Source organism: Hyla sarda, unplaced genomic scaffold, assembly GCF_029499605.1.
Source record: "Hyla sarda isolate aHylSar1 unplaced genomic scaffold, aHylSar1.hap1 scaffold_676, whole genome shotgun sequence".
NCBI lineage: Eukaryota > Metazoa > Chordata > Amphibia > Anura > Hylidae > Hyla > Hyla sarda.
The window spans coordinates 27,641-42,737 of record NW_026610693.1 but is presented as its reverse complement, the minus strand read 5'-3'; the positions used below and the strand labels follow the sequence as shown (position 1 = coordinate 42,737).

Here is a 15,097-nt window from a genome sequence, read left to right as displayed (position 1 = left end):
GGTGAGTGGGACGGGGTGCGATCCGCAAGCGGGCACATCCCGCTAGGCGGATCGCATCCCCGCCGGGCACAACAGAGCAGCGTCTCCAGTCAGCGCTGCCGACCGGAGCGCTACAGGGCAGGAGACACCGCGAGCTCTCTGGAGGAGGAGCCGGAGCGCTCGGCATAACAATATCACGTTAAGACTAATAGAAATATGGAGTAAATAGAAGATACAATAATAAAATGCACTAAAGATTTATTCATCACTAAATGATATAATACACAGGATTTGGCCCCGGTCGCACCTTATTACGACTGTTACATGAAGTAATTAATTCTACACAACATTATTCTGGTGCATGTTCTGCCACAATTCTGTCCAATCAGGTATAGTTATGGGGGCGGGGTTTCTTCTCTAATAAGTTTCAAAATCAGATTTCCATGTAAAACATTTTTCGCATGTAGAACATCAAATTGGCCTCTGTCTTGTGTGAATTCTCTCATGTGCAACAAGATTTCGTTTTCCTACAAAACATTTCTCACATTCTGAACATGAATATGGCTTCTCTCTTGTGTGAATGCTTTTATGTCGAACAAGATCTGATTTCTGTCTAAAACATTTCCCACATTCTGAACATGAATACGGCTTCTCTTCTGTGTGAATGCTCTTATGTCGAACAAGATGTGATTTATTTGTAAAGCATTTTCCACATGCTGAACATGAATATGGTTTCTCTCCTGTGTGAATTATCTGATGACCAACAAGATATGATTTACTTTTAAAATATTTCCCACATTCTGAACACGAATATGGATTTTCTCCTGTGTGACTTCTCTCATGTACATTAAGATTCGATTTCTGTCCAAAACATTTCCGACATACTGAACATGAATATGGCTTCTCTCCTGTGTGAATTCTCTCATGTACATTAAGATTTGATTTCTTTATAAAACATTTCCCACATTCTGAACATGAATACGGCTTTTGTTGTGTGTGAATTTTTTCATGTATAATAAGATGTGTTTTCAGTCTAAAACATTTCCCACACTCTGAACATGAATACGGCTTCTCTTCTGTGTGAATGCTCTGATGTCGAACAAGAACTGATTTCTTTGTAAAGCATTTTCCACATTCTGAACATGAATGCGGCTTCTTTCCTGTGTGGCTTTTCTTATGTTCAATAAGATATGTTTTCTTCAAAAAACATTTTCCACATTCTGAACATGAATATGGCTTCTCTCCTGTGTGAGTTCTCTCATGTTCAATAAGATTTGTTTTCTTTATAAAACATCTTCCACATTCTGAACATGAATATGGCTTCTCTCCTGTGTGAATTCTTCTGTGTGTAACAAGACCTGATCTTCTTGTAAACCGTTTACCACATTCATCACATTGAATCCTTTTCTCCCCTTTCTTCTCTGTCCTCGTGGTGACAATGTGGGGTTGATCAGGAGAAGGTTCCCTATGATCAGGGGGATTATTATAGGATAGATCTGGGTGGACATTAGGGGTAAGGAGATCTTCTCCTGAGGAGCGCTCCATGATCTCTCCATCTTCTCCTGAGGAGCGCTCCATGATCTCTCCATCTTCTCCTGAGGAGCGCTCCATGATCTCTCCATCTTCTCCTGAGGAGCGCTCCATGATCTCTCCATCTTGTCCTGCGGAGCGCTCCATGATCTCTCCATCTTCTCCTGAGGAGCGCTCCATGATCTCTCCATCTTGTCCTGAGGAGCGCTCCATGATCCCTCCATCTTCTCCTGAGGAGCGCTCCATGATCTCTCCATCTTGTCCTGCGGAGCGCTCCATGATCTCTCCATCTTCTCCTGAGTAGCGCTCCATGATCTCTCCATCTTCTTTTCCTGTTGGGGATAAAGATACATTTTATTATTTTTTTCCACACCACAAAGTAGAGACATTTATTATATTTTTGCAGTTTTTGATACATTTTGCTCCAGCAGTAAGTAGGGGTATGAATACTTCCTTCATATTTCCTATTGATTTTAAATCCATGTCTGTTATAGCTAAAGAAAAACTGCACTAAAAACTTGTCACAAAATCTGCAGAATGTAAATAAAGCTTTATAAACACTTAACAACGTCAGTGATGGCGTCCAGGACTTTGTCCTTCATTCTATCCTCACATGTGACTGAATGAAAACATTTTAAAGGGATATTCCGCTAATACACATAATACACATAACGTACTAATATATCTCTACTGAGACATTTATGGAGAACGAGGTGTGGTTACAGCGTGCTGCAGTGTGCTGAGCAATGGTACAGGCAGAGGAGCAGACAGGGAATGAATACAGCAGGTGCTGCAAAATGTTCTGCTTCGAGTTCTAGGCAGGAAACTTGCTGTGTGAGGACTGTGATGGAGAGTAGAGGGAAAGCAATGCATTCTGGGAATTGTACTAGGGCCCAACCCGGAAGTACTAAGAGGACCTGATAGGGGAGAGGACACAGATACATAAGACAAATAATTATATGTAGGGAAAAGTTGGGAAAAATAAAATGTATTTGCGCCATTTTGTGAGGCAATAATATTTTCAAACTTCACAATCTGGTGAAACTGACATAATAACTTTATTCTATGGGTCGGTAACGATTCAGATGAAACCAAACTTGAAAACTGAAAAGACAACCGGGTTTCTTGTCGTGTTCCGAGCCCTTTAGATTTTTTTTGCGCCATGAGCTGTAGTTTTCTACGGTACCACTTTTGTGCAGTTCTGTTCTTTTTGTTCAATTTTTATGACATTTTTTCTAGGATATTATGTGATGAAAAATCAGAAATTTTGTCATTTGGGATTTTATTTAGTTTACGCCACTGACCGTGCAGGATCAGGAATGTGTTAATAAAAGTGTTCGGACAATTACGCACGTGATGACACCAAATTATTATTTTTTTTTACAGTGTTTTATTTGGATTTTTTTTTTCCATAACAACCCATTGGCACCCCGCGATTACATCATGGAGGTGCCGATGGGTCCACTAGACTCCAGGGATTACCGGCTTTTAATGGTTAATGTCACGCTTGCTGCATTTAACCATTTAAATGATGGACATCATAGCGATCTCTGACTCCCGCGCCAGATTCCCCTCACATGTAGGTCATGGGTCGGGAAGGGGTTAATGCACAATGCAGAATCCCTCTCTTCTTATTACAATGTGTTACAAACATTTTCATAGTAGCTGCTGCTGTGAGTAAAGTCCTCATTGTAACGAGTCTGACTAGAGGGGCACAGAGCATAGCCCCTCCATATTATTGGGGACATCTTTGGGGTGGGGCCTCGCTTTATAGCATCCTCTGTACTACATTTAAAGAAGCTCTCTATGGGATCACAGGATATATAGTAGTTATATACCTCCCCTCCAGCTCTATCTGTATACTGCTGCTATCTCTATGGGATCACAGGATATATAGTAGTTATATACCTCCCCTCCAGCTCTATCTGTATACTGCTATCTCTATGGGATCAGGATATATAGCAGTTATATACCTCCCCTCCAGCTCTATCTGTATACTGCTATCTCTATGGGATCAGGATATATAGTATTTATACACCTCCCCTCCAGCTTTATCTGTATACTGCTGCTATCTCTATGGGATCAGGATATATAGTAGTTATACACCTCCCCCTCCAGCTCTATCTGTATACTGCTATCTCTATGGGATCAGGATATATAGTAGTTATACACCTCCCCTCCAGCTCTATCTGTACACTGCTGCTATCTCTATGGGATCAGGATATATAGTAGTTATATACCTCCCCTCCAGCTCTATCTGTATACTGCTGCTATCTCTATGGGATCAGGATATATAGTAGTTATACACCTCCCCTCCAGCTTTATCTGTATACTGCTATCTCTATGGGATCAGGATATATAGTAGTTATACACCTCCCCTCCAGCTTTATCTGTATACTGCTATCTCTATGGGATCAGGATGTATAGTAGTTATATACCTCCCCTCCAGCTCTATCTGTATACTGCTGCTATCTCTATGGGATCAGGATATATAGTAGTTATATACCTCCTCTCCAGCTCTATCTGTATACTGCTGCTATCTCTATGGGATCAGGATACATAGTAGTTATATACCTCCCCTCCAGCTGTATCTGTATACTGCTGCTATCTCTATGGGATCAGGATATATAGTAGTTATACACCTCCCCTCCAGCTCTATCTGTATACTGCTATCTCTATGGGATCAGGATATATAGTAGTTATACACCTCCCCTCCAGCTCTATCTGTATACTGCTATCTCTATGGGATCAGGATATATAGTAGTTATACACCTCCCCTCCAGCTCTATCTGTATACTGCTGCTATCTCTATGGGATCAGGATATATAGTAGTTATACACCTCCCCTCCAGCTCTATCTGTATACTGCTATCTCTATGGGATCAGGATATATAGTAGTTATACACCTCCCCTCCAGCTCTATCTGTACACTGCTGCTATCTCTATGGGATCAGGATATATAGTAGTTATACACCTCCCCTCCAGCTTTATCTGTATACTGCTATCTCTATGGGATCAGGATGTATAGTAGTTATATACCTCCCCTCCAGCTCTATCTGTATACTGCTGCTATCTCTATGGGATCAGGATATATAGTAGTTATATACCTCCTCTCCAGCTCTATCTGTATACTGCTGCTATCTCTATGGGATCAGGATACATAGTAGTTATATACCTCCCCTCCAGCTGTATCTGTATACTGCTGCTATCTCTATGGGATCAGGATATATAGTAGTTATACACCTCCCCTCCAGCTCTGCCAAGACCTGAAATTACTGATCGTACTTCCGTAGTAAATCCATTATTACATACCTGGGGTAACACCTCCTGGAATTATTACATACCTGGGGTAACACCTCCTGGCATTATTACATACCTGGGGTAACACCTCCTGGAATCATTACATACCTGGGGTAACACCTCCTGGCATCATTACATACCTGGGGTAACACCTCCTGGCATTATTACATACCTGGGGTAACACCTCCTGGCATTATTATTTACCTGGGGTAACACCTCCTGGAATTATTACATACCTGGGGTAACACCTCCTTGAATTATTACATACCTGGGATAACACCTGCTGGAATTATTACATACCTGGGGTAACACCTCCTGGAATTTCCTCCTTCACTTCCCTCATACACGGGTGATGGCCCCTCATCCTCTCTTCTTCATCCTCCACTTTAATATTAGTCAGATCTCTCCCCTAATGTGACATATGAGTTAATTTCTATCGATAATTTGTTTTCCCTTACGTCCTACAGCAGCACACGTGAGGTATTCTGTCCCTATGGAGCTGGTAGGACAGATGGAATTTTTTATTAATTAAAATAATGCAATTAATTAGGTATCAAATAAACCTCCCCTAATAAAGAGGGGACCTCCAAAACATAAGGGGTGTAGTAAAAAGACAATTTTTTTTTTTTTTAAATCAGAAATTTTTATTGAACTTTTTGCAGTATACAAACAAACGACCAAACAAAACCACAAATCGGCAATTTGTGTGCTGCTGTAGGACTCAGGGAAAACAAATTAACGCTTCCCTTACGTCCTACTGTCAAGGTGACCAAAATGATTCTGACTGCCAATCAATATATATATATATATGTATATATATATATATATATATATATATATATATATATATACTAATACTGAGATATTTATGTCATTTCTAATGCTGAAGGAAAAAGATATTTGTTGAACTATGCACCACTTTCCTGAGTTTGCAAACTGCTAGTGACTGAATAACCTTGGATCAACACCAGACGGCCCAAGATGGAAGTCAAAACATTTGAGGAAGATGCAGATTGTATATGAAGGGCAAAGAACTGGAATTTTCCGGTATTAGAGTGAGAAGGCTGCATAAATGAACTTTGGCCAAGAAAGAAATTAATGGACACTATATATGCTAATATATACGGACACAATGTATTTAAACAACCAATCAGAATGTAATATGCTAATTGAGATGTCATAATTCACCCTCCTTCTTTGTACAATGTAAAAACCAAATTTACTTCCTGTAATAAACAGGGGCAGCTCCTTTGAGTATGCTGAGAAAGGAGATATTATACCAACATCCTGTGTCTGGTGTGAGTGCCGGCCCTCAGCGATAAGCAGCAGCGGTCACTCACATATTAATGCCTCACCTCGGCCAATCCTTAACACTACCAGCTGCACAAGGGGAGATTTAGCAAGAAGTATCCCCTATTGGGAGGGGCTTTCACTGCAATATAAATCTGGCAAATAAAGCAGTGTAGGGTTTGTGGGCTGAGAAAGATGGCGGCTCTCCAATTCTCTTGTGAATTCAAGTAGAGAAAACAGACATGGTCGCACATCCACAATATGTATTTTGATCTAATTGCTTCTCAGCATAAATTCAAAAACTAACAGGTTGTTATTATACGTTTTGATCAAAAAGTACAAGCCCACTCGCCACGTCAAGGCCACCTATTTAGAGTGGGTCCCTAACGTCCCTAACATAAAATGGCGTAGCTTTGGGCAGCGACCACCACCGCCGCAACACCAGTGCCCACAGGGGGAGCGACCCTCTGGCAGAGCAGCCCCAATGCTACTCAAACCAGTCCCAGGGCCACACCTCCCCATAGGCATGGCAGCAATGGACAGCATTTTGGCAGAGTGCAGACCAAGTAAAAACAATTCTCTTGGCTGACATGGTTGAAAGCAGGAAGGACAACTTCAGAGACAGAAATCTGAAGACTACTTCTTCCAAAGGCTCAAAGGGGGATCAGTTAACCCCCTGGGCATGAAGAACAGATTCCCATTGTGGAATAGGAGCTGAGATTGTAGGCTTCGTTCTCGAGGCTCACTTCAGGAACCTAATCAGAGGGTCTTAAAAGGATCTTCCCAGGAAGGCTGTCATGGCTGCCACCTTTACCTTTAAAGTATAGAAACTTAGCCCTGTAGACTCTAAGGGGAGCTGATCAACCTCCAGGCTGTCATGTGTAATCTGTGCAAATCTGGGCATAGTTAAGTGTCCTGATACACTAGGTCCTGCTGAGTGCACCAAGACCTCTTTGGGCAGAATGGACTGATGGCGATCACGGAGGTCTGGTGTTTCCTGATTTTCATCAATACCCTCGGTATCAAGGAAATTGGAGGGAATATGCAGACCAGCCTGGACCTCCACGCTATGGACAGAACATCTACCGCCACAGGATTGCCATGAGATCCACCTCTACCGCCATGAGATCCACCTCTACCGCCATGAGATCCACCTCTACCGCCATGAGATCCACCTCTACCGCCAAGAGATCCACCTCTAGCGCCAAGAGATCCACCTCTAGCGCCAAGAGATCCACCTCTAGCGCCAAGAGATCCACCTCTAGCGCCAAGAGATCCACCTCTAGCGCCAAGAGATCCACCTCTAGCGCCAAGAGATCCACCTCTAGCGCCAAGAGATCCACCTCTAGCGCCAAGAGATCCACCTCTACCGCCAAGAGATCCACCTCTAGCGCCAAGAGATCCACCTCTAGCGCCAAGAGATCCACCTCTAGCGCCAAGAGATCCACCTCTAACGCCAAGAGATCCACCTCTAGCGCCAAGAGATCCACCTCTAGCGCCAAGAGATCCACCTCTAGCGCCAAGAGATCCACCTCTAGCGCCAAGAGATCCACCTCTGGCATTCCTCACCACTGGCAGTGGGACAACAGCCATGAGTTCTGATGGGACAACAGCCATGAGCTCTCAGATATAAAGAAAGGCTCCGCTCTTAAGAGGGCCACATCCCCTGTACTGGAAGATCTTCTAGATGAGCTCCTCAGCCTACTAGGGATGAATCTGTGGTCAACAAGACCCAACAAGGTTGAATCAAGGACCTTCCATCTCTCTGTCTCCTCTCTTGGTGATAGGGAGAACATTCTCTTCAGCCCGGAAGGGCTGTGATTCCATTTGCCTTAGACCTCTGCTTAAAGGGGAACTCCTCCCCTAGACATCTTATCCCCTATCCAAAGGATAAGGTATAAGATGTCTGATTGCGGGGGTCCTGCTGCTGGGGACACTCGTGATCTCTGCTCCGGCACCCCAGACATCCGGTGCACAGAGCAAATTTCGCACCATGCCGAATGACTGGCGATGCGAGGGGGAGACTCATGACGTCACGGCCAAGAGGCCTCAATGTAAGTCTATGGGAAGGGGCGGACGCTAGGAGCGGGAGACAGAGTGGAGCCCCACAGCACCAGCACCCAACAATAAAGTGACAACAACTAAAAGGGAGGTAATAAAATATTAAAATCTCCAGTCAGCGCAGCACACGGGAACTAGAAGAACTGCAGAACTTTATATAAAAAAAGAAAAGGAGAAAACAAGACTTAAAGAATGAGCCCCTAATATACAGAAAAGGGGCCGAGACCACCTGTGCAAGTGTCCTCCGGAGGACAGAAAAAAACATGTATAGTGAGGAGGTCCCCCCTTTATTGGGAAAGGTTTATTGGTTTATTAATTGATTACATTATTTTTATTGCAAACATTTCTATCTGTCCTACCAGCTCCACAAGGAAAGAATACTGCACGTGTGCTGCTGTAGGACGTAATGGAAATAACAATCCACTAAAATACAGCAGGAAACATCTAACACATCAACATAAGACCCCCAAAATATATTCCCACATCTATGACTGCAGGACCCCCCTATAGAGATATAGGATCAGCCTCATCTACCTGATGCTTCTCTGGGACATTTCCCTCTGGACAGTCCTGGGAATACAGAGGGCGGGGACACCTCTCGGGTGGATTTCTATCAATGACTCCATCTGTAGGGAACACACAGGAAATGAATACATCAGTGCTGGATAGATTTCTATGTTACTAGGTAGTGAGAGTGATATCTATATATATGTCTCTTCTTACCTTGTGATGTGAGGGGCCGGTGATCCTCCATCATGACTATGTCCTGGTACAGATCCTTGTGTCCTTCTACATACTCCCACTCCTCCATGGAGAAATAGACCGCCACATCCTGACACCTTATAGGAACCTGACACACAATGATACCATCATCACCAGACCCCTCCATTACTGTATAATGTCCCAGCAGTGTCACCTCTCCAGTCATCACCAGACCCCTCCTTTACTGTATAATGTCCCAGCAGTGTCACCTCTCTAATAATCACCAGCCTCTCCATTACTGTATAATGTCCCAGCAGTGTCACCTCTCTAATCATCACCAGACCCCTCCATTACTATATAATGTCCAAGCAGTGTCACCTCTCTAATCATCACCAGACCCCTCCATTACTGTATAATGTCCCAGCAGTGTCACCTCTCCAGTCATCACCAGACCCCTCCATTACTGTATAATGTCCCAGCAGGGTTACCTCTCCAGTCATCACCAGACCCCTCCATTACTGTATAATGTCCCAGCAGTGTCACCTCTCTAATCATCACCAGACCCCTCCATTACTGTATAATGTCCCAGCAGTGTCACCTCTCCAGTCATCACCAGACCCCTCCATTACTGTATAATGTCCCAGCAGTGTCACCTCTCTAATCATCACCAGACCCCTCCATTACTGTATAATGTCCCAGCAATGTCACCTCTCTAATCAACACCAGACCCCTCCATTACTGTATAATGTCCCAGCAGTGTCACCTCTCCAGTCATCACCAGACCCCTCCATTACTGTATAATGTCCCAGAAGTGTCACCTCTCCAGTCATCACCAGACCCCTCCATTACTGTATAATATCCCAGCAGAGTCACCTCTCTAATCATCACCAGACCCCTCCATTACTGTATAATGTCCCAGCAGTGTCACCTCTCTAATCATCACCAGACCCCTCCATTACTGTATAATGTCCCAGCAATGTCACCTCTCCAGTCATCACCAGACCCCTCCATTACTGTATAATGTCCAGCAGTGTCACCTCTCCAGTCATCACCAGACCCCCTCCATTACTGTATAATGTCCCAGCAGTGTCACCTCTCCAGTCATCACCAGACCCCTCCATTACTGTATAATGTCCCAGCAGTGTCACCTCTCTAATCATCACCAGACCCCTCCATTACTGTATAATATCCCAGCAGTGTCACCTCTCTAATCATCACCAGACCCCTCCATTACTATATAATGTCCCAGCAGTGTCACCTCTCCAGTCATCACCAGACCCTCCATTACTATGTAATGTCCCAGCAGGGTCACCTCTCCAGTCATCACCAGACCCCTTCATTACTGTATAATGTCCCAGCAGGGTCACCTCTCCAGTCATCACTAGACCCCTCCATTACTGTATAATGTCCCAGCAGGGTCACCTCTCAAGTCATCACCAGACCCCTCCATTACTGTATAATGTCCCAGCAGGGTCACCTCTCTAGTCAGCAGCTCAGTGATCCTGTGGGTGAGTTCTAGGATCTTCTTCTCATGTATCAGTGAGTGAAGTGGAGGCTCCATGATGGGGCCCCGGGCCCTGCTCCCTCCTCCTGACTCATAGAGATGGCTGCTGGGGGCCACACACTCCCCCCATGTCTTCTTCACTATGGTGTAATCCTGTGTATGGAGAGAGACAATGAGGGGACTGACCCCAGTATTCCTCCCTCACTACAAAGAGGAGATTGTGCCCCCTGTATAGAGCTCTAGTGAGCACATCTGGAATACTGGGGTCAGTTCTGGAGACCTCACCTACAAAGAGACATCCAGAAGATAGAGCGGGGCCAAAGATGGGGGCCAACAATGGTGGAAATGTAGATGGGGGCCAACAATGGTGGAAATGTAGATGGGGGCCAACAATGGTGGAAATGTAGATGGGGGCCAACAATGGTGGAAATGTAGATGGGGGCCAACAATGATGGAAATGTAGATGGGGGCCAACAATGATGGAAATGTAGATGGGGGCCAACAATAGTGGAAATGTAGATGGGGGCCAACAATGGTGGAAATGTAGATGGGGACAACAATGGTGGAAATGTAGATGGGGGACAACAATGGTGGAAATGTAGATGGGGGGCCAACAATGGTGGAAATGTAGATGGGGGGCCAACAATGGGGGAAATGTAGATGGGGACAACAATGGTGGAAATGTAGATGGAGACAACAATGGTGGAAATGTAGATGGGGGACAACAATGGTGGAAATGTAAACGGGGACAACAATGGTGGAAATGTAGATGAGGGCCAACAATGGTGGAAATGTAGATGAGGGCCAACAATGGTGGAAATGTAGATGAGGGCCAACAATGGTGGAAATGTAGATGGGGGACAACAATGGTGGAAATGTAGATGGAGACAACAATGGTGGAAATGTAGATGGAGACAACAATGGTGGAAATGTAGATAGGGGACAACAATGGTGGAAATGTAAATGGGGACAACAATGGTGGAAATGTAGATGGGGACAACAATGGGGGAAATGTAGATGGGGGACAAAAATGGTGGAAATGTAGATGGGGCCAACAATGGTGGAAATGTAGATGGGGGCCAACAATGGTGGAAATGTAGATGGGGGACAACAATGGTGGAAATGTAGATGGGGACAACACTGGTGGAAATGTAGATGGGGGGACAACAAAGGTGGAAATGTAGATGGGGGACAACAATGGTGGTAATGTAGATGGGTCACCTCACCTCTCCGGTCAGCAGGTGGAGGATCTCCAAGGTGAAGTGTAATATTCTCTTAGTCATCTCATTCCTGTCCTTGTCCATCCTTGGGGGTCATTCAGGAGAAGAGGAGACAACCGGATGAGCTGGAGGGGAAGAGGAGACAACCGGATGAGCTGGAGGGGGAAGAGGAGACAACCGGATCAGCTGGAGGGGGAAGAGGAGACAACCGGATCAGCTGGAGGGGGAAGAGGAGACAACCGGATCAGCTGGAGGGGAAGAGGAGACAACCGGATCAGCTGGAGGGGAAGAGGAGACAACCGGATCAGCTGGAGGGGAAGAGGAGACAACCGGATCAGCTGGAGGGGAGGAGGAGACAACCGGATCAGCTGGAGGGGAAGAGGAGACAACCGGATCAGCTGGAGGGGGAAGAGGAGACAACCGGATCAGCTGGAGGGGGAAGAGGAGACAACCGGATCAGCTGGAGGGGGAAGAGGAGACAACCGGATCAGCTGGAGGGGGAAGAGGAGACAACCGGATCAGCTGGAGGGGGAAGAGGAGACAACCGGATCAGCTGGAGGGGGAAGAGGAGACAACCGGATCAGCTGGAGGGGGAAGAGGAGACAACCGGATCAGCTGGAGGGGGAAGAGGAGACAACCGGATCAGCTGGAGGGGGAAGAGGAGACAACCGGATCAGCTGGAGGGGGAAGAGGAGACAACCGGATCAGCTGGAGGGGGAAGAGGAGACAACCGGATCAGCTGGAGGGGGAAGAGGAGACAACCGGATCAGCTGGAGGGGGAAGAGGAGACAACCGGATCAGCTGGAGGGGGAAGAGGAGACAACCGGATCAGCTGGAGGGGGAAGAGGAGACAACCGGATCAGCTGGAGGGGGAAGAGGAGACAACCGGATCAGCTGGAGGGGGAAGAGGAGACAACCGGATCAGCTGGAGGGGGAAGAGGAGACAACCGGATCAGCTGGAGGGGGAAGAGGAGACAACCGGATCAGCTGGAGGGGGAAGAGGAGACAACCGGATCAGCTGGAGGGGGAAGAGGAGACAACCGGATCAGCTGGAGGGGGAAGAGGAGACAACCGGATCAGCTGGAGGGGGAAGAGGAGACAACCGGATCAGCTGGAGGGGGAAGAGGAGACAACCGGATCAGCTGGAGGGGGAAGAGGAGACAACCGGATCAGCTGGAGGGGGAAGAGGAGACAACCGGATCAGCTGGAGGGGGAAGAGGAGACAACCGGATCAGCTGGAGGGGGAAGAGGAGACAACCGGATCAGCTGGAGGGGGAAGAGGAGACAACCGGATCAGCTGGAGGGGGAAGAGGAGACAACCGGATCAGCTGGAGGGGGAAGAGGAGACAACCGGATCAGCTGGAGGGGGAAGAGGAGACAACCGGATCAGCTGGAGGGGGAAGAGGAGACAACCGGATCAGCTGGAGGGGGAAGAGGAGACAACCGGATCAGCTGGAGGGGGAAGAGGAGACAACCGGATCAGCTGGAGGGGGAAGAGGAGACAACCGGATCAGCTGGAGGGGGAAGAGGAGACAACCGGATCAGCTGGAGGGGGAAGAGGAGACAACCGGATCAGCTGGAGGGGGAAGAGGAGACAACCGGATCAGCTGGAGGGGGAAGAGGAGACAACCGGATCAGCTGGAGGGGGAAGAGGAGACAACCGGATCAGCTGGAGGGGGAAGAGGAGACAACCGGATCAGCTGGAGGGGGAAGAGGAGACAACCGGATCAGCTGGAGGGGGAAGAGGAGACAACCGGATCAGCTGGAGGGGGAAGAGGAGACAACCGGATCAGCTGGAGGGGGAAGAGGAGACAACCGGATCAGCTGGAGGGGGAAGAGGAGACAACCGGATCAGCTGGAGGGGGAAGAGGAGACAACCGGATCAGCTGGAGGGGGAAGAGGAGACAACCGGATCAGCTGGAGGGGGAAGAGGAGACAACCGGATCAGCTGGAGGGGGAAGAGGAGACAACCGGATCAGCTGGAGGGGGAAGAGGAGACAACCGGATCAGCTGGAGGGGAAGAGGAGACAACCGGATCAGCTGGAGGGGAAGAGGAGACAACCGGATCAGCTGGAGGGGAAGAGGAGACAACTGGATCAGCTGGAGGGGAAGAGGAGACAACTGGATCAGCTGGAGGGGAAGAGGAGACAACTGGATCAGCTGGAGGGGGAAGAGGAGACAACTGGATCAGCTGGAGGGGAATAGTCCTGTAGAAGGAGATGATGATCGCACCTATAAAGCTGAAACCTCACATATTATTACCTTCCGCCTTCTCTTCACACAGCTGAGCCCCGCCCACTCCTGTCACATGACCATCCTCACAGGTCCTTCACCACAATCTCTTCTCTCCAGCTGAACTCCGCCCCCACACGTAATGGTCACATGATTGTGACATCATCACAGGTCCTACTCCTCCCCCATATAGCAGATACAGATAAGGTCCTGGTCGGGCAGTAAGGAATTTACATGAGGAGGAGGTTTGTTACAGTGTGTCACCCCAGTAGTAAGGAGATTACATGAGGAGGAGGTTTGTTACAGTGTGTCACCCCAGTAGTAAGGAGATTACATGAGGAGGAGGTTTGTTACAGTGTGTCACCCCAGTAGTAAGGAGATTACATGAGGAGGAGGTTTGTTACAGTGTGTCATCCCAGTAGTGAGGAGATTACATGAGGAGGAGGTTTGTTACAGTGTGTCACCCCAGTAGTAAGGAGATTATATGAGGAGGAGGAGGTTTGTTACAGTGTGTCACCCCAGTAGTAAGGAGATTACATGAGGAGGAGGTTTGTTACAGTGTGTCACCCCAGTAGTAAGGAGATTACATGAGGAGGAGGTTTGTTACAGTGTGTCATCCCAGTAGTGAGGAGATTACATGAGGAGGAGGTTTGTTACAGTGTGTCACCCCAGTAGTAAGGAGATTATATGAGGAGGAGGAGGTTTGTTACAGTGTGTCACCCCAGTAGTAAGGAGATTACATGAGGAGGAGGTTTGTTGCAGTGTGTCACCCCAGTAGTAAGGAGATTACATGAGGAGGAGGTTTGTTACAGTGTGTCACCCCAATAGTAAGGAGATTACATGAGGAGGAGGATTGTTACAGTGTGTCACCCCAGTAGTAAGGAGATTACATGAGGAGGAGGTTTGTTACAGTGTGTCACCCCAGTAGTAAGGAGATTACATGATGAGGAGGTTTGTTACAGTGTGTCACCCCAGTAGTAAGGAGATTACATGAGGAGGTGGTTTGTTACAGTGTGTCACCCCAGTAGTAAGGAGATTACATGAGGAGGAGGTTTGTTACAGTGTGTCATCCCAGTAGTGAGGAGATTACATGAGGAGGTTTGTTACAGTGTGTCATCCCAGTAGTGAGGAGATTACATGAGGAGGAGGTTTGTTACAGTGTGTCACCCCAGTAGTAAGGAGATTACATGAGGAGGAGGTTTGTTACAGTGTGTCACCCCAATAGTAAGGAGATTACATGAGGAGGAGGATTGTTACAGTGTGTCACCCCAGTAGTAAGG

General features: G+C 46.9%; 1 protein-coding gene across 1 annotated transcript; it reads right to left on the bottom strand.

The window, feature by feature from the left end:
- Positions 1 to 203: 203 nt before the first annotated feature.
- Positions 204 to 13,844, bottom strand: LOC130343258 (zinc finger protein ZFP2-like). The gene is made up of 7 exons (XM_056554340.1): positions 13,818 to 13,844; positions 11,592 to 11,740; positions 10,339 to 10,518; positions 8,883 to 9,009; positions 8,694 to 8,785; positions 5,109 to 5,217; positions 204 to 1,841 (listed from the first exon to the last, which is right to left on the bottom strand). Exons 2-7 carry the CDS (start codon positions 11,667 to 11,669, stop codon positions 451 to 453), a joined length of 1,977 nt encoding a protein of 658 aa, XP_056410315.1. The 5' UTR covers positions 11,670 to 11,740; positions 13,818 to 13,844; the 3' UTR covers positions 204 to 450.
- Positions 13,845 to 15,097: the final 1,253 nt, after the last annotated feature.

Bases quoted from the DNA above. Each gene is read 5' to 3' on its own strand.
- LOC130343258 (XM_056554340.1), bottom strand. From the start codon at position 11,669: ATGGACAAGGACAGGAATGAGATGACTAAGAGAATATTACACTTCACC. The intron at 5,218-8,693 runs GTAGATGAGGCT...ATGTCACATTAG, and splicing joins ATGTCCCAGAGAAGCATCAG to GGGAGAGATCTGACTAATAT. The intron at 1,842-5,108 runs GTATGTAATAAT...TATCCCCAACAG, and splicing joins TCCAGGAGGTGTTACCCCAG to GAAAAGAAGATGGAGAGATC.